This window comes from Amphiprion ocellaris, chromosome 3, assembly GCF_022539595.1.
Source record: "Amphiprion ocellaris isolate individual 3 ecotype Okinawa chromosome 3, ASM2253959v1, whole genome shotgun sequence".
In the NCBI taxonomy this organism is placed as follows: Eukaryota; Metazoa; Chordata; class Actinopteri; family Pomacentridae; genus Amphiprion; species Amphiprion ocellaris.
The window spans coordinates 27331941-27352126 of NC_072768.1; the positions used below are offsets into that span (position 1 = coordinate 27331941).

The 20186-nt window shown below is 43.5% G+C and overlaps 1 protein-coding gene across 4 annotated transcripts in view; it reads right to left on the reverse strand.

Moving 5' to 3' along the window:
• The window catches only part of pot1 (protection of telomeres 1 homolog), a 118658-nt gene that overhangs the window by 83346 nt on the left and 15126 nt on the right, over positions 1-20186 (reverse strand). For 3 of the 4 annotated variants that reach the window (XM_035956113.2, XM_023287891.3, XM_055009169.1), the window contains exons 2-4: positions 17325-17458; positions 15250-15322; positions 13254-13354 (exon numbers count right to left, since the gene is read on the reverse strand). In XM_035956113.2, the coding sequence (XP_035812006.2) occupies positions 13254-13354; positions 15250-15322; positions 17325-17444 (294 nt within the window). In that variant the 5' untranslated portion in view covers positions 17445-17458. Of the gene's footprint in view, positions 1-13253; positions 13355-15249; positions 15323-17324; positions 17459-20186 lie in introns of those variants that run through there. The other variant, XM_035956114.2, reaches the window with a different exon arrangement.

Here is a 20186-nt window from a genome sequence, read left to right on the forward strand (position 1 = left end):
TAATGCAGGTGGTATCAGCACTTTGTTTCCTAGGTCATGGACTATCTGACCTGTAGACCACAGTATGTTCGACTGCAGAACTGTGTGTGAAACAAAATCCTCAGCAGCACAGGGGCCCCACAAGGAACTGTCCTGTCCCTTTTCCTCTTCATATTACAGGGGGTCCTTGACTTACATCGGAGTTCCATTCCTACTGATCTATGTAAGTCGATTTTTGCCATAAGTCGGACCTCCGACGAAGATGTAAACAAAGCCATTACGTGCATCACTATATGACCAGTGCTTCGGAAAAGACATGAATACCAATGACTTTCATGCATGTACGAGTCATTTTACAAGAAGATAACAGAATATTTTAACGGACTGATATTGTTGTTGATGTTGAGGTTTCAATGTTTATTGGTCAGGTCGAGATTTGCCTAATGTCAGTGAACATGCCATGTTTAGTTTGCTCACCTTTGATTGGCTGAGTCAGCAGTAGTCTGTGTGTGTGTGTGCGTGCGTGCGTGCGTGCGTGCGTGTTGCTCCGTGCCGTGTCGATGTGTGTATCGAGCGAGAGAGAGCTGGGAATGGTGGCTAATTCTGGAGCCAAGTTATTGGTTTTTTTGTAGTTATTTTGGTGTTGGCTATGGCCCACAGTACCCCGTGTCAATAAATGACCAGAGAATGGGATAAATAACTAATTCATCACAGAGGGTCGCCGCAATATGTTACGCTGTTTTTACATCTTGACCGATGTTCATCAGCATTTCGCCCTGTTGTAAGCATTGTATTACGCCATCAGAAGAGTCTGACTTACACGTGGGAGCCATAATGAAGGACAAAAAGTTAGCGAATGTAGCACAATGCAACGTTGCGTACAACTGGCGAGTGTAAACAAAGCCATCTTATAGCGCCGCTTGATGACATATCCGTCCGCTCCGCTCGTCAAATAGTTCCATGTAAGCAGTTCCGATGCAACACTGAAACGCCGTAGGTCAATGACGTCGTAAACCAAGGACCCCCTGTATATATGTCTGACTTCCGGTGTAACTCAGAGAGCTGCTTTCATCAGAAACTTACTGATGACTCCGCGTTTGTCAGTTGTACCAGAGGATGATGTGAGGAGGAGTACAGGGACATGATCATGGACTTTGTTGACTGGTGCAACCTCAACCAAATTATACTGAACACCTCTAAAGCCAAGGTAATGGTGACTGACTTCAGGAGGAAGAAGTCCACACAGGCCCCAGTCACCATTCCTTGAACGGAGATGGGGGTTGTCTCAAGCTATAGATTAGATTAGATTAGATTAGATTAGGATTAGATTTTATATTTGTCACATGGACATCCATGGACATACAGTATGGCAGTGAAATGCAGTGACTGTCCACCAGGCTTTATAAATACAAAATGTGGATTGGAGATGCCCGAGATGCTGTGAGATCGCGAGATTGAGTGAGAGTGACGAAATTCAACATGGCGGCTCCCAGCTGCTAGATGAGAAGTAGACAAATCGCCGTTGTCTCGACGTATTTATATTAAAAAAAAAACAAAACAACAACCTAACTAAATAGCCTGCTCAAGATCGGAAACGGTAGTGCTCACAGTGGAGGACCTTGAGAACTTTATTGACGACTACTTCGTCCGGTGCACCATGGAAGACGCCAACTCCGCCAACCTGAACAAGAGGAAGAAGGCAGACTCCTCGACAGACACACAAGACTTGGAGATCACGGATATCCAGGTAAGTGTTCTCGAGTCTATTAATAAGAAGCTCGATATCCTTTGTTTGCTTCACCAGAAGAAAAAGGACCTGAAAGCAAGCCTGGAGTTCACCCACCAGCAGATAGAGGATCTGCAGAGGGACAACACTGAACTCCGGTCCACGCTGACAGCTGTCACTTCAGAGGTGAATACACTTAAAAAAGAAAATAAAACCCTGAGGGAGACCATCCTGGACATCCAGTCGAGGAGCATGTGGGACAACCTGATCTTTTCTGGTATCCCTGAGTCCACACTGGATAACCCAGAGACCCTTGTTAAAAACTTTATGGTGTCGGCGCTTAAAATCCCTGCGGTTAAAAACATCACTTTCCACCGCGTCCACCGGCTCGGACCCCGAGGAGGAAACCGACACCGTCCTATCATCGCAAAGTTCGAGCACTTCAAGCAGAAAGTGCTCGTAAGAAGCAAAGGACGGGAGCTAAAAGGCACGGCGTTCGGAATAAACGACCAATTTCCCAGGGAAATCAACGAAAGGCGCAAAGTATTATACCCCATCATGAAAGAACACAGGCAGAAAGGTAAACGGACTGCACTGGTTGTGGAGAAAATGTACATAGATGGGCAGCTATTTCGGGAACCCTCCATTACCCCCCTGGCTCTTCTAAAAAAAAAAAAAAAAAAAACAAACAAAAAAAAATGGCTTAAACGCTTAATACATTACTTAGTCATTTATGCTAGAAAATGTAATCAAAAAAAAAACTCACAGATGTAAACGTCTCACTCTCCTAATATACACTCCCCACTGGAGAACCCCCTCCTCCTTCTACTTTTCTCCCTCTCTATATGTCTCCCTTTAGCTCTCTCCCCCTCTCACACACTCACCCCCCACACTCTCACTCACACCCTATGTACCCCCCATGTTTATTGTGCTTGTATGTTTTTTAATGTGTTTGTTGATAGTTTTTCAGGCAATGATGTGCTATTATATAATGTAAATATAGATCCTGACCTGCTGTATACATCTCTCTCCAACACTCACAGCTCACAGACAGCAACAGACAGCTCACAAGGACACACACAGATGTTACATTACATTGCTACATACTCAGTGACAGAACATCTTCTCTCTCTATGCTGAAGTTTAATATCGTAGCCTGGAATGTTCATGGCACACGCTCACAAACAAAAAGAGTTAAAATCATGGACTATGTCTCTAAATTAAAAGCAGATATTTTGCTTCTCCAAGAAACACATTTAATACAGTCGGAAGAAAAATCTCTATCAGACTCGAATTATAGTATTATCTTTTCATCTTGTTATAACAGCAGACAAAGAGGGGTCTCCATTCTAGTCCATAAGAGAGTACCATTCACTTTAAAAAGTACAGTAACCGACTCAGAGGGCAGATATATTATTATCCAGGCAACAATCTTTAATAAATTATATTCTATTCCAAACCTCTATGCTCCGAATAATGACGATCCAGCCTTCTTTCACACTGTTTTCTCTCACTTAGCAGACTTATCTGCTAACTCAACAACTATTATCGGTGGTGACTTCAACATAGTTTTAAACCCTTCAGTAGATCGATCTAACAAATGCAAAACAATCACAATCAGTTAAAGTCATACATGATTATATGAAAGATTTTGGACTAGATGACTTCTGGAGACTCAAAAACCCTACAAAGAAGGACTATACATTTTTCTCTCCGGTGCACAAAACATTTTCAAGAATTGTTTTTTTCCTCTCAAATAACTCTATCGCACATAAAGTTACCACTAAAATTTACCCAATCATTATCAGCGACCACGCACCAATATCTCTCAGCCTGCTGACAGATTCCATCCCTAAACCTCCTCAGACTTGGCACCTCAACATGTCTCTACTCAAAGACCCAAAATTTGATCGAGTAATAAGGAGTGAGTGGGCAGACTTTCTAAAAAACAATGAATCTAATGATTTATCTCCATCTTTACTTTGGGAAACTGGAAAGGCTGTAATTAGAGGTAAAATAATATAGTACTCCTCATACAAGGAAAAAAAAGATCTACAAACAGAGAAAGAAACTGAAGAAAAAATTAAACAACTTACAGAGAATTATGCAATAAATCCAAGTGATCAATTATGGTCCGAACTACAAAGTGCAAAACTAAATCTTGATAATATCCTATCCAAGAAAACAGAGTTTTTATTACAGCAACTAAGATATATTGATTTCAAACACAATAATAAATCTGGAAAATTTCTGGCGAACCAACTCCAGCGTAATAAAGAAAAATCCTTCATAACAGCAATTCAGGATCCCTCAGGAAAATATACTCAGTCACCTCAGGAAATTAACCAGACCTTCTATAATTATTACCAGAGTTTATACTCAGCAGCAGTTAACCCAAACATAGAAGATATTCATAATTTTCTCAACAATTTAAACATGCCCAAACTAACGTCAGATTACAGAGACATATTAGATGCTCCATTGACTATGAAAGAATCACAATGTGCATTAGACAGTATGCCAGCAGGCAAGGCACCTGGTCCTGATGGTTTCCCTGCTGAATTTCTTAAACATTTCTGGTCAATGTTAGCACCCCTTTTCTTCAGGACAGTGACAGAGATTAAAAATAATGGTTATATCAGTCCGCACATGAATACAGCTGCAATTAAATTATTATTGAAACCAGACAAAGATCCTACGCTTCCCTCTAGCTATCGACCTCTGTCAATAATCAACACCGACATCAAAATAATCTCAAAAGCTCTCGCCTCTAGGCTGGAGAAAATCATCCCGTCAATAATTCACAGCGATCCAACAGGATTTATGAATGGCCGACTCCACCAACAATATCAGAAGATTTCTAAATCTAATGTCTTTGACGCAACGCCACAACAAAGAAGCTATTGTTATGTCACTGGACGCAGAAAAAGCCTTTGACAAAGTTAATTGGTCCTTTCTCTTCGCTGTGCTCCTCAAATTTGGCTTCAGAGAATCGTTTATCCAGTGGGTATCAGCTCTGTACAACTCACCCAAGGCTACAGTCACCACTAATGGGATCACTTCACAAAGCTTCAGTCTGCAAAGGGGAACAAGACAGGGATGCCCACTCTCTCCCTTATTGTTTGCGATCTTTATCGAACCATTAGCAACAGCTGTACGTCAGAACACCGATATCAAAGGTATCTGCGCTCTGGAGTCTGAACATGAAATTAAGCTATACGCAGATGACATTTTACTTTATCTACAAGAACCCAAAACTTCAGTAAAGGAAGTATTTAACCTCATCACAACCTTCTCGCATCTTTCAGACTACTCCGTCAACTGGTCAAAATCAATTACATTACCTTCAACAGAAAACTTGTGGAATCCCGCAGTCCAAAACTCGCATTATTCTATTCCTACTGGCAACATCAGATATCTGGGCATAAATATTTCCTCCAAACTCTCAGAACTAGTTCACCTGAACTTCACCCCACTTTTGGACAAAGTCTGTTATGATCTGAGGCGTTGGAACAACCTCCCCATCTCCCTTTTGGGACGAATAGCTACAGTCAAAATGAAAGTATTACCTAAAATCAACTATCTCTTCTCCATGATTCCATTTAAACCCACATCAAAGTGGTTCCAATCGTTAGACTCTGCTATTGGTAAATTCTACTCAAAGTATAAAAAGGCTAAAATCAGTTTGACTACCTTCCAGAAGAATAAATCCGAAGGGGGACTGGAGGCTCCCAACTTCATGTATTATTATTTATCCAACCAAATACAATATCTCACCAAATGGATACATCCACATGAAGAATATTACTCCTGGCTGGAACTAGAAGAGTTAGATTGTAACCAGATCAAAATCTCTGACCTTCCCTTTATCACTTCTGCCCTTAAACATCACTCCTGCTTAAAGAACCCTATGATCGCTTCCACCTTGTCTGCTTGATGGAAAGCACTGGAAATCACAGGCTCCCAATTAAAACCCAGTATACTCTCCCCAATCTGGCACAACCCTGATTTTGTAAACAACAAAATAGCTCTTTATTTCAGCACATGGGCAGAGAGAGGAGTCACCCACCTCCGTCACCTTCTTGATGATAACACATTTAGGACATATATAAACGTATTCCAAACATTTGAAATAAGAAATGGAAATTTTCTCCAGTACCTACAGGTAAAGAAGACGATTACAAGTAGAATTCCATCGCTTCAGACTACTTTACAGCCAACGGATTTACAGCCACCTGAATTTGTCAAATACATTGTGAAACTGTCTCCAAGAAATAAGAAGAATCTCTCAAAAATTTACAGTTTACTTTCAAAGACACACTCTATACACCTACCAACTCAAAAATGGGAAAAAGACCTATCCAGATCTTTTGACTCTGATTTTTGGACCCAGATCTGTGAAAACACATTTAAAATGACTAAAAACACCAACTTACAATTGATCCAATTTAAGGTGCTTCACAGAACGCATATAACACAATATAAACTGTATAAAATGGGCTTCTCGCGCTCAGACACATGTACGCAATGCACCCAAAACATGACTGACACTTACTTTCACTCTCTGTGGCTTTGTACACCCGTCTATCAATTCTGGGTAACAATCACACAGAAACTCTCCAATATTTTGGACTGCGGGATTCCGTATTCCCCGAACGTTTGCCTAATTGGCGATCTAACGCAAACAGCCCTACCAGACATTCATATCCAACCCACACTTGCAGCTATCGCCATTGCCAAAAATAAACTATTTTAGTTAACTGGAAAGATAAGAAAGCCCTCAACATCATCCATTGGCTGAACCTCCTCACAGAACACATGGTCTCCATTTATTAAATCAATAAATATTAATCTATAGCCTCCGCTTGTATGTGGGCGTATGCCACTTCCCTCATAAAATTGTAATTATTATTCTGTCTGTGTGTATGGTCTGACTTCTGTCTGCTTTATTTCAATTTATTAACCCTCTACCTTTTTAAGTAGGATGGCACCGTGGACTTCAAGGCCGTGTGCATGCACTGGTGGTGTCCTTTCCCTATTGCTCCTGGGGTTGCTCTCTGGCTCTGCAGGGCCTGCGTGGCTCGGGCCCCTCTGCCTGGGGGTGGGTGTCCCCGGTGTCTCTCCCTTTGAGCCCTGGGTCTGCTGGGTCTGTGCGCTCTCCCGGGGCCTTGGGAGTGGCAGCGGCTGGTCTCTTCTGGGGCGCCCTGGCTGGCCCTGGGGTTTGGGGTGGGTCGGCCCTCCCGTCGCTCCCCTGTCTCTTCCCGCTCTGCTTCCCTCCTCCTCCCTCCTCTCCTACCTGGCCGCTCTTCCTCGCCCCTCTCCCTCCCCTGGGGGGGCCTGGGGCCCGCCGCTGCCTGGGGATCTGGCATGGGGGCCGGGTGGTCTCTCTGGGGGGATGGCTCTGGCTCATCTGGGCACAGGCCTTGGTACTTGCCTGTGTGCCACCACTGGAGATCAGTTTCTGCTGGCTGGGGGCTTCTGTCCGGGCCCAGTGCAGTCCTGGGGAGTGGTGGGGTGGGTGGGGTCTCCGTGGTGCTGCGGGGTGGGCGCCCTGCATCCTGGACGTGCCGGCTCTGGGGTGGGCATGGGGGCTCATGGCCCTTGCTTCCTGGTGGTGCGGCCTGGTCCTTCCTCCGGGGCAGGGTGCTACGTGCGGCTGGTCCGTGGTGGGGCTATGGCATCTGCCGGGGCGCTGCTCTAGCACTGCGACTTCTGGGGGTTGTGGTGCTGGCTGGGCCGGTCGGGATAGAGTGGGCCCACCTCGGCCTCTTGCCTCCAGGCTCTGGGGGCCCTCTGCATCAGTACCGGTGGTCTTACTACCTGTCTCCCCCGCTGCTCTGTCCTCATGGGCCGGATCCACACCAGACTGCCTCTTACTGTACACTTCACATACTTCACACGTCACTGTATATAGCTACTCTTAGGCACATATAGGGACACGACAGTTAGGGCCCCGAGAGCAGGTGGGGGCGGGAACGATGGGCTCTGTGGTGGGGCGGATGACAGGGCTTTATGGCCTTGTCTCTTCCCCATCACCCTCTTGCTTGCCTCCCCTGCTCTCTAATTTCTTTTCTTTTTAATGCACCACACACACTCACACCTTGGGGGTAGGTCTGGGATGGCTCGGGGAACTTGGGTCAGGGTAGGCTGCAGAGTAGCCATCCTCTGTGGTCCCGGCCCCCTTATGGCTATGGGGTGGAGGGGGTGGACCATCATCCATGTTGCTGTAGCTGGGGGGTCCCCGGGACCTGGGGGCTGTGGCCGGGGGGGGTTTCTCCTGCATGCCTGACGGGTCCGGGCTGGTGCGATGGCTCTTGGTGGGCTGCGGGGGCTGGATTGGCCATCCTGGTGGGCGCTGTAGCTTTACTGCGGGCTGGTGGCATGTGGTGGCTCTGTCCTGGTGGGTTGTCGGGACGCATTGCAGGGTGTGGGGGCCCTGGGTGTACTGCGCTGGCCTGGGGCCTGGTGCGGGGGGTATGCGGGGTGCCTCCCTGTCGGCGTCGCTGGACCCCACCACACTGTCCATTTTTACCCTCTGGACTCGCATCGGGTCCCGGCTCCGATTTCCTCTGGCTGGCTCCCGGTGGTGGCCTGCTTTGTGCTGGGCTGGTTGCCATCCCTTTGGTGGGCTGCTCGGCCCCTGTGTCTGGCCTCCTGGCTGCATGGGGCCGTTGGCCCCCTCGGGGGTGGGGGAGGGGGTGGGCGGGCAGGCTGGTGGGGGGGTTTGGTGGGGGCTGGGGTGGGCGGGGTTGGGGTTTGGGTGGCGGGTGGGTCCTCGTGCCCCGGGCCGCCTGGGTCGGTCTTGGCGCGCTGGGGGTGTCGGTAGCTGCTCCCTCTTGTTCTCCGGGTCCGCGTGGTTCACGGTGGCCCTGGTGGCTCTCTGGGGGCGCCGCCCTGTGGCTCCCACGGCCCTGGGGGAGGGGTGCCCTGTTGGCTTGGCCCTGCCTTGCCGTGATTGCTGTTCTGGGCTTCGGGGTCCTTCACACTTGCATGGTTGACCAGGTCTCGCCAGCTACTGCCGAGTCCCATTGTCAGCAAATGATGGGACCCGCTAGAATGTGCTGAGAATCTCTAGTCTCTTAGTCTCTACCCTAAACTCATTCTGTCTTTCACTGGTATCCTCTTCTGGCCCATTCTATTCTATTCTATACTGTCAAGACATCCACAATTATGGTGCTCAGTACCGTTTAATTATTTATTTATTGAATCTCTTTTTCTTTTGTGTTGGTTTTCTTTTTTTTATTTATTTTTTTTCCTTTCTGTTTTATTGATGGGCTGTTAGTAGTTGGGAATAACACACCACCTTACAATCTTTAATTGCAATAGCACCGCCTGTTAGTTTCTATCCCTGTTCATCCTGTTTGTCCTGTTCGTCCTGTCCAGTCTTTGTTTCCCCTACACATCACTGAGGTGTAGCACTGCCCTCCCTGGCACATAATAGGGAATTCTAATAAAGAATATCTGCTTAGCTTTCAGGGAGGGCCGGTGATGGTCACACATATGCACTAAATATTAAAACATTTGGCTGCAAGACTAAAATATGCATCAATCTCATACAATGTTGACACCTCTTTTGTGGAGTTCAACAATGAGAACAAATGCAGACAAAAAAGAAAAAAAAATTAATAAATAAAAAAATAAAAATAAATACAAAATGTTAAATATGTAAAAATATAAAATACAAAAAAAATACAAATAGGTAAAACTACAATATGCAAGAAATATAAACAGGTGAAATGGTAATATTTATGGAATGCACACAGTGCAAAATGTAGTGGATGTGCAAAAGTGAGGATGTGCATTCACACAGAGAATGTGCAGTCTGTGTAATGTGCATGTGCAATGTTGCAATATTTACAGTTATGTGTTCATAGTCCTTGTTTGTGAGGTGCTGACTGGAGGTCAGATTTGACAGTTTTGACAGCTTGAGGGAAAAAGCTTCTCCTGAGTCTCTCTGTTTTCGCCTTGATGAGGCGAAGGTGCAGAGCGCAGCCCCTCGAACTGTTCGTTGTGAGGGTGTTGAGGATCGTTCATGATCCTGTTCGCCCTGGCCACGCTCCTTTTGGTGTGGATATCCTGGAGGGTGGGGAGTGTTGTACCCATGGTAGGTACCTGGTTATAGGTACCTGGGAGAGCAGCTGGACGACAAGCTGGACTCACCCAGACACATGGAGGTAGTGTACAAGAAGGTCCAAAGCAGACTTTACTTCCTGCAAAGGTTAAGGCCTTTTAACATCAGCAGGCCACTTCTATGTACATTTTACCCGACTGTGGTGGCCAGTGCCTTATCTTTTGGGGTTGTGTGATTGAGGGAGGTGGCTCACTCCAGGGACAGAAACCGGCTGAATAAGCTGATCAAGAAGGCGAGCTCCAAAACTGGTGTTGAGCTGGGATCAGTCCAACAGGTGGCTGTGGTGAGAATGCTTAGGAAACTGAACTCTACTATGAACAATGCTTCTCACCCACTACACAATCTGGAGGTGTTTAGGCAATACACCTTCAGCCACAGACTCATCCCTCCTCAGTGCAGGTCTGAGTGCAGCAGGAAGTCCTTCCTACCAGGTGGACTAAGGCTTTTCAGTTCATATTAATAGTTTAACTTAAGAGTTATATGCTGTGCATATGTTTTAACTTTTATAATTTTTTTCTAACTTATGTCCGAAGTATATGGTCATACTGATGACTATTAGTATTGGTGTTCTGTCGGGTTTGTGGGTTGTCTGGTGTTAACATACTGCTGTAACAAAGCAATGTGTCAGGGCCCCTGCCTGCCCCCTTTCCTGCTGTCTTCTCTCTCTTCTACCTTTTCTCTTCCTCTTTCTTCTCCTCCTCACTCTCTCTCTCTTTCCTTCTGCTTCTGTTTCTCGTCCTCCTTCTTGGTACCTCCCCACTTTTGCTATGCTCCTGGCTGCCAAGTATCAGGGCGCATTGGATGCAGCTGCTGAGGGAGCGCAGCTGCTGAGGGAGCGCAGCTGCTGAGGGAGCGCAGCTGCGTCTTGTTATGCCGCACATAAATCCCAGCTCTGCTCTCCAGTCTCTGCCGGATCATAAGCATCAGCTACCCACCAGTGTGTGAGTACGATTCTTGTTTCTTTTCGCTTAATACAAAAAGCAATTGATTCTGTTCTGCTCTGCCATAGTTGTCTGCCGGTCTGACCTGCCTGCCGAGGTGCTGCCGCTGGCTCTTTTTCCCCTGCCTGCTGCTTAGAAGAACCACTGCCGCTGGCTCTTTCCCCAATGACTGCTTGCCTTCACACACAGGCTCTGCCTTGCCGCCCATGGCGGCCATCCTCAACCTGCTCTGGCGCGCCTCCTCCCAGGTGCCGGTCTCCCTCGGTCGGTGCGCCTCCTCTCAAACACTGTTCTTCTGAGTCTGCCTGCCACCTACCCATTAGCAAATACAGTCGTAGTTTAGTTTAAACTAATTACTCCTCTAGAGCCCTGGCCTTAGTTTATCTTTTTTAGTTGGTTAGTCCAGTTTAATAGTAAATGGTCTGTATTTATATAGCGCTTTACCATACCGGAAACGGTACGCAAAGCGCTTTACATTATACATAACATTCACCCATTCACACACACATTCACACACTGATGGCGGAAGCTGCCATGCAAGGCGCTAACCACGACCCATCAGGAGCAGTTAGGGGTTCGGTGTCTTGCTCAGGGACACCTACACATGAGCTCTCCAGGTGAGGATTGAACCAGCAACCCTCCAGTTACAAGACGGCCACTCTACCCGCCGAGTCATGCCGCCCCCAGTTTAGTTCTTAGTTAAACCCTGAGTTTTGTGAATGGGCTTGGGTTTGAGTTTCGGCCCAGTTTCTTTTGTTACAATATCCTTCTGTAAATGAAATTGGTTGATTCTGATCTGTCTCCGCCTGCTGTCTGTGTGCCTGCATTCTGGGTTCAGACCCCTCTAGCCCCGTAACACAATGTCCTGTACAGGATCAATAAAGTATTATTCTTCTATTCTAGCATGTGTACTGCTGGAGAGTTTGTGAATATTAGCCTCCAAACTGTAGACATGAATAGTGTAATCTTCCAGTACGATTTCATTTTCACAATGGTGTGGCTAAGTAGCATTTTCTTTGTTATTGGAGGGCTCTGATGACAACAGTTCTGCGGACACCATGGACACCAATGGACACCATGACAAAGACATTTGTGATGCTTGATGTCCCCCAGCCAGTGCACATGTATTTAAGACAAGCTGAGAATGATTAGGACAGCATTCCTATATACGAGTAGTGTTAGTTAACTTTGTGTCCCAAATTGTGCATCCATTGTTTGAAACAGTTATATCAATACAGAGCAAATGTCAGCTATGCTCAATTTGTGGTATCAGCTAACAGATTATTGATTGATTGATAATGCAGCAGATTTCTGACTAGAATTTTTTTTAGGATTTGTATCCTGTCACATGATTTGTGTCTTGTCACAAAATGTGCTCTCCCTTTATGATCCTTGTATACCATGGTCAGTCCCAATCCCAATGTTTGAGATCAAATAAGGAATTCCCTCATTTAGAAATTCATTTTTCTTGACATCTATAAATTAGATTGTAATAATTTTACAAATTACAAAATCAAAAACGTAATGCGCTTGTCATTGCTTATATTAGTCTCTGGCGTGTCATATATATATACATATATATATATAAACAGAGTCAGTAGGCGTCATGAAAAGTAAGTGTCAGAACATGACATTCGTTTTGAAGGTAAACAAAGTATGCATGTAGTATATTAAAAAAAATTATAATAAAAACAAGGTCTACTGAAATTCTAACTGAAACATAATGAAATATATTTATAAATCAGGAGAAAGCAAACAATAATGACTAATCTCTGATAAAAGCCAAATTCAAATGAAGACATGGATCACTGCATAGAGGAAGGTCATTGTCTCTATTTGAAACTCCAGTAATGTTGCACATGTCTGGAAGAGCTAAAGATATTTGCCAAGTAACAAAGAAACTTCACGGTTTTGATAACACTCAGCTGACACAGAAGAGAAAAAATTTATGAGGCAGTGGTGGTGCAACAGCTAAGTTCTGGACTACTGATCCAAAGGTCAGAGGTTCAAACCCCGATGGCCACTGTTGGGCCCTTGAGCAAGGCCCCTAACCCTTCCTGCTCCAGGGGCACCAAACCATGGCTGATCCTGTGCTCTGACCTCAATTGGGATATGCGAAAAACAGAATCCCCCTCTGGGATTAATAAAAGTAAGGGGGAAAAAGGAAACTGAAAGTAACTTGAACTGTAAATTGAATTCAGCAGTCACACATCACACATGCCAGCATAGGAACATCTGCATAGGCCACACTTCATCACAGCAGCATATGATACATGATTCACAGATGAGGCGTGAACGTGACCTAAAGATGCAGTATAGGAAAACTGCTGTCAGCACAAGTTTTTCCAAGAAACCCTGATGTAACGCTGACCCTTAAAGTCACAAAGTCTGCTGTGCCTCCATGTCTTTTTGTTTTAAAGTCTAAAGTCAGTCTTGACTGTGGTTTAACATCATATCTTTGACTGAGTGAACCCACCTCTTGATTGACACCTTGGCTGAAGTTCTTGGCCAGTTCTCCAAAAAGGACGACGTTAATAGATAGATTCTGAGACGAGGCATTCAACTCAGAATCTTCTTCTGAAAAACACACACAGAGCATGTCTTTACACTGGAATGAGTTGAGATAAGGTTTTAACATTCATATAAAGAAATTTATGGCAGATGAATATTTGTAGCCATGAATATATGAACATGAACCATCATAACTTAATGTATTATACAATTTATGTGCTTGAGCTTAAACAATTTGTCTTTTAAATGACTAGTTGATAATTAGACAATTACTTTGAAATAATGAGTATTTTGATAGCTGCATTTTCAATTGTGGGGATTTTGCTTGTCTTATGTTGTATTAAATTGAATATCTTTGGATTTCTGATTGATTGCCAGACAAATCATTTTTATGTCGCACTGGCATAACTGAGTTGTGATGGCTGTTTTTCACCATTTTCTGACATTTTTTGGACTGAAACATATGCATAGATGAATGATTAAACTTAGTCTGTATTATTAAACAAAGTGGATACTTTACAGCAGCGGTCTCCAACCTTTTTTGCACCACGGACCGGATTCAAGCAGGACAATTTTCTACAGATTGGTCATTGCGCACATAACAAACAAGAAAAGCACTCACAGAGCACAGTACTGCGCCAAGGCTGCTCAGTTGTATCATTTCCAATGGATGAAATCTTTAATAAAAAATGACCTTGCGCTGAGCACAGGCATGTGTTATACATGTGTGCATTATGTACGGATACCGAATCGCGTGACCCAAATATGTAGTGGGCGGCAGGAATTGATGGGACTCGGAAACACCCCCACAATTTAATCAATTGTATCATTTCTGACAGATAAGTCTTCATAAGTCCGCAGCAGTCAATTTATAGTAGGATCGCAATCATTTGATCATCAGTAAAGTTACAAAAGAAGAATCACAGTGCCTCCTATATCAAATTAAATCAAGAAGCATTTTCAATTAACATTCAATTTTGAATCAAATTGTGTCATAAAGAATCAGAAGATAGACATTTCCATCAACAGTCCCCATAACATTTACTTCCAGTAACTGATATTTTGGAACTTTCCAAGGAATTATGCACTGGAGCTTTTCCTCTTGACTGTCCATCCATATGGTCACACAGCTGTTGTGTTGAAGCACAATAACCAAAAACAAGATAGACCTATTTGCATTTGTAGGTTTTCCAATATGGCAGTTGTAAAATACTGAAGAAAACTGCTGCCCACTTGAGCTATTCATCAAAGAGATTCACACCAGAAGTTCCCAAAACTTCAAAAAGTAGTAGGCCCCAAGCAAGGCTAAAGTTATTGTTTAACTTTTTTTAACCAGGTGAGTCCCATTGAGAGTACATGATCTCTTTTTCAAGGGAGTCCTGGCCAAAGTACTACTCTTCATTTAGACCCTGGTGCTGAAAGTAGATGCGCGGGTAGAGTAACTGGGTTTTTCAAAATGTTCCTGTTCCCCTGGGGAGCAGCCTTAGATATACATTTGTATAGCAGCGTTTGGGCTCCCCTGGGCAAATAAGGCTTTCAGATGTTAATGTGCTGCTACTTTTTATTTCATGAAGTAGAGGATGAAAGAAACGCCAAGAAATGTCAGTTGATGACAACTCCATAGTTGAGAATTTTTAAATGCAAACTTTGCCATAATAACACTCAGCAACCACGGGTTCTTCTGAACAAGGATCTAAAATGAAGCTCGTTGACACCTACAAAGCAGGGAAAGGTTACAAAAAAAATATTAGTGAACTTCCACCTTGAAATTTCCACTGTCCAAAATGTCACTAAGAAATGCAGGCAGAGGGGAACTGTGGTCAAGACAAGATAAAGTGTAAAGCCATATAATCTAAAACTAATTCACAACACACAGAAGCAAGCAGACAGCTGCTTGGACCAAATTAAGCTACAAATGAAAAGCTGATACAAATATGGAGAAAAACACGTTTGAGCTTTACCTTGGATGACAGTCTTCAGGATAAAGTTGTCAGGTGCTAATGACACCAGCGGCCCTTTTTGAACCACTTTTCCCTGGAAAAGAACAAAAAAATAAAAACACTAAACTTCAAGATGAACTGAAAAGCATTTAGCTCAGACTAAAGCGCTGCTGAATTTCACTGAGGGCCTGTCAACCGATCAAAGTCACGTCAGGAAACTGAGCAGTGTTGATAAGTGCCTTGGGGAAATGAGCTGCAAGACAGAAGGTGATTATTTTGCTGCATTGGCTTTCATTAATGTATTCCTGCAGTGTTCTAATCAAGAACAACATCCTCACATAAAGAAAAAAAAAGAAATTAGGTGGATGAACAGATGGAGGTAGGTGACAGACGAATGAAAAGGGAGAAAATAGATGGATATCAGTGGAGAAAAAAGAGAAAACCCTTGAAATCTACAAGAAAGATTTGGTATCTACAGCAGGCACCACAAAACATCTCGTAGTTAATTTGTTCTTAAAGTGACTGTGCATCATACTTTCACATTCAGATTGTGACCATAAATTAAAGTTTACATGCACTTGTGAAGATCATGTATATCATGGTAGTCTTGAGTTTCCAATGACTGCTATAGCTCTCAATTTTCTATGGGAGAATCTTTGAAACCCATCTATCCATGTCACAAAGAAACAATCATGAATGTTGGCTTTCTGGAAATATGACAAAATCCGCTGGGTAAAAATATTCATATAGAAATGCCAATATTTGGTTAAACATCCACTGACCATTTTTACCTCAACTAGGCACTTTTGGTAGCTGTCCACAAGCTTCTGGTTGTATCCTTGACCAGTTCTCTTAACAGGTGTAAGTCAGGAGTTTGGGGAGACAAGTCCAAAACCTTAAATTCTAGCCTGATTTTGTCATTCTTTAGCATTTTGATGTGTGTTTCAGGTCATTGTCTTGTTGGAACACCCAACTGCATCCAAGACCTTCTGGCTGATGAGTTTAGGTTTTTCTGAAGAATGTGGAGGTAAATCTTCCTTCTTATTTATTCAATTTACTTTGTGTTAAGCATCAGTTCAACTGGCACCAGAAAAGCCCCAGAGCATCATAATCCCACCACTATGCTCAACAGCAGGTTTGAGTTTTTAGGTTTAAAGACATATCACTGGTCAAATAGCATAATTTTAGTTTCATCTGACCACAAAACATTCTTCCAGAAGGCTTTTTCTTTGTCCTTTGATCAGCAGCAAATTTCAGTCAGGCCTTAAGTGCCACTTCTAGAGGACGGTTTCCTTCTGGCATGACAGCCTCTCAGCCAATGACAAAGTAAAATGCACTTCACTGTGCCCTCAGAAGAGCTTCTAATTTATTGCAGATCTATTTTCTAGTGATTTCTTGCTTGACCATCCTGCCTAGTTGTCTCTTGGCAGCAGGTAATGGCTTGTGTGTCATCATTTTCTGCAAATATTAATATTTCTAATGTAATTTGTGTAGAATATTTACAAGACAAAACTCAGATATCATCCTATATTAAACATTACGGCACAAAGAAATGCATATTCCCGCTGACACAACCATAATGTTGAAACTTCATGAGATGTATCACAAGTAGAAGGTTTACTCTACTGGAGCAGTGGAAAGAGAACTGTTTTTTTTTTTTTTTTTTTTTAGTGGTTTGGTCAAAAATTAGACTTAGACATACTGGAGTTGATCAATAAACACATTCATAACAACAATACCCTGTATAAGTTCTAAATGATTGCAGTAGTCAAGTCTATAAAAGACTTCTCTGGAACTCTGGTAGGAAAGAAAGAGCTGACCTTGTCAATATTGTTTACATGCTGTTCCAGTTATATTCCTTCCATGGGGCTGGATTGTTTGATGAAAACCTAACTTAACCCTTTTAAAACCACAGGGATCACCGGTGACACCGTGGCGCATGTGTATTTCTAATTACTGTAACTCCTTGCTATTTCATGCAATTTTAATCATTCAAACTGCCCCTGAAAGCTGTGAAACAGGGCTTTCTGGTGTGATTACATGCATTATGTTACAAAAAAAAATTCTTTTGGACTATAGGCTCGCTGTAAACAAACCTTAACTACTTTGTTGGTTAAGTCAGTGCTGGTGGTGATGAGTGAAATGGAAATCCTGGTCAGGTGTGCTGGTATCTGCGGGCCTGTCCCCATCCCCTCCAACAGCACATGGAAAGGCATGACGTCAAGGTGACCTGAGAGACATGAATCATAAATCAATTATGTACCATCACACATAGTGATCAATGATGTCACCAGTGAAACAAGGGGAAAAATTCAGCTCCTGTTAATCTACTTTAGACATCTGTGAACGTTAGTGGTTTCAGGCTTTAATCTGTCACCTGTCCAGTACACATTACACATGGCTGCTGACAGACACTGATCCAACCTGTGATCTCTGGTTTAAAGTCCAGTCGACCTCCCACCACATACAACTCAATACAATGATAAACATCTGACAAGAAACACCAGATCTATGTCGACAGCACAGCGGGAGGGTTAAAGTCTATGAGGCATTTCAGATAGAATCCCAGGAAAGTGTTGGCCATGTTCCCAGCAGGTAGCACGTTGCTTCCTGTCAGAGCTTGTTGATTTGATTTCGGGCAGATTTGACTGGCAAGTCGCTTGGTGGTACCTCACTGAACAACGATGGCAGAGCAGGAACAGCCTGCAAGGCAGCAGAGCTGTTCAGTCAACCATACTGTCAGTTACTCAGTCAGGCAGACAACCCAGCCATGGAAAAAACAAAATCAAATAAACCTCACTGATTTAAACCAGAAGGTATGAGCCGGAGGGCCGAATTAGAGCAGGATGAATGATTCTTTCATTTATTCATGAGTTTGGAGTTGCTTTTTGGTTTACAGGCTCACCTACACCTGCAGCTCCATCAGTCTGAACTCCACAGCTGCAGCTCATCTGGCAGATCAGTTCAAACTACAAAATTATTCTGTCATCCTGGTGTCACTGATTTATACTGGACACTGATAAAAACATGTAAAAACTCGCTTCAGTGGCTATACACCGAGGATTTTTTTTTTTTTTAAAACTTATGTATCAAAAGGACATGCCAAATGTCAGATTCAGCTGAATTCATAATCTCAGTAAACCTTTGTTAGAGCAGTTCTTAGTGGAAATCAAACCTCTGGCTGAGAGTGCTTAGCAAACCGCAACTTTAGACAACAAGAAAAAATACATTAAATGCACGTAAAACAAAGCCAAAATCTTCATGTTTGTATTCACATGTATGTCATATTCAGAAAAAAATGCTTGTAAGTAAACTCAAGGCCATTCAGATATACACTGACCAATGTAAGATTACCAGGTACAGCCTAAAGATATGCACTGCTGATACAGAACACAGTTATAATACAGCAAAAGACAATGTGAGAACAGTAATTGAAAAGCAGAGATAGTATCCCGTAAATCCTAAATATGAAGAAAAATCTCAAATAGGAGATCCTTATCTTTTAGGAGAAAATGTACAATGAACTAATGGAACAGGAAGTGATGGCTGCACTCCCAGATTATCAGCATCTTTTCAATGGGAAATTTTATTTGTAAAGGATGACCGAATTTTGGCTGCATTCTATACTAATAGTTCCGCTTGTGTGGCAAGAATCAGGTAAACAGGAAAGCTAAAGCAAGTGCATGTAGGAGTTCTCAAAGAGGATTGTATCTGTCAAGTTTACATCCTGACAAGGATGTAAACAGCAGAATAAGGCGTGATCAGTCAGATATCAAATCTGACTGATCACGCCTTATTCTACTATTTACAGCCTTACATTATCCTTGCAAAAGGCCCCAGTAGCCATGTCCTTTTTTGTGATTGGCCCTTGTAGCCTCTACGTGGGGAGATGGTTTGTGTAGACTTTTTATTAAAGCTGATTCAAGCATATGCTCCGGACTCCAGCTGTCTGTCTTCCTGGATAATTGGCCTTGAGCTCCAGCCCTGCACTCCAGCCCGCCTACTACTGCCTTGCCTGATTGGTCCACCACCCAGGTCCCTCCACCAATCGAACTGCACCAATCACCACACCTGAGGTATAAATCTACAGCCAAACTTACAGTCAAGATGGCTGTGACTGAGCTTCTGTGACTGCAACTTAACAGCTACTTGTCTTGTGTTTTCCATAGCCATTGAGAAATGGTTATGAGTGGCTCTGAGCTTGTATGTGTTTTGAAGCACTCGTTCATTTAGCTAATTCTTTACACTTGCACTAATTTGTTAATTACTGTTGTCAGACACATGGGTGTTGCTACCTTAAAGTTTAGCTATGGAGTTGTTGTTTGTTGTTTTATTTTGTTATTTTGTCTTAGCAAGTTTAACTAAGCTGCTCAGTGGCTCTGTGGTTAGTATCATCGCCTTGCAGCTCAAAGATCGCCAGTTCAAGTCCCAGCCTGGGATCTTTCTGCATGTAGTTTATATGTTCTCAATGTGCATGCATGGGTTTTCTCCAGGTTCATATTGTAGTACAAACTTTTAGTTTTTAGTCTTATAGTTAGGGCTGACTGGGTGACCCTGACGGGGTGAGCTGGTGTTTTCATTTGCACAACTGACTTCCCCTCTTGACGTCCCTTTAGTTTGCCCCTAGTTATGCTGCTATAGGCCTAGGCTGCTGGGGAACCTCTCTGGATGCACTGAGCCCTTCTCTAACTACCTATGTATTTACTATATATACCATTATTGCATTACATTCACTCTGTTTCTTTCTGTGTCCTTTCTCCGAGTGTCCCTGGTCCCAGAGCTGGATGCTGGATGCTTCAGATGTGTGGCTGTGTTTTATGGTCCTTGTGTCCCACCCCCCCACCTCTCTATCTCTACCCCTCTATCTGTATCCCTCTATCTCTACCTCTACCCCTCTATCTCTACCTCTCTACTTCTTCTGTCCCTCTCAACCCGCCCGGCCAGCAGGCAGATGGGTC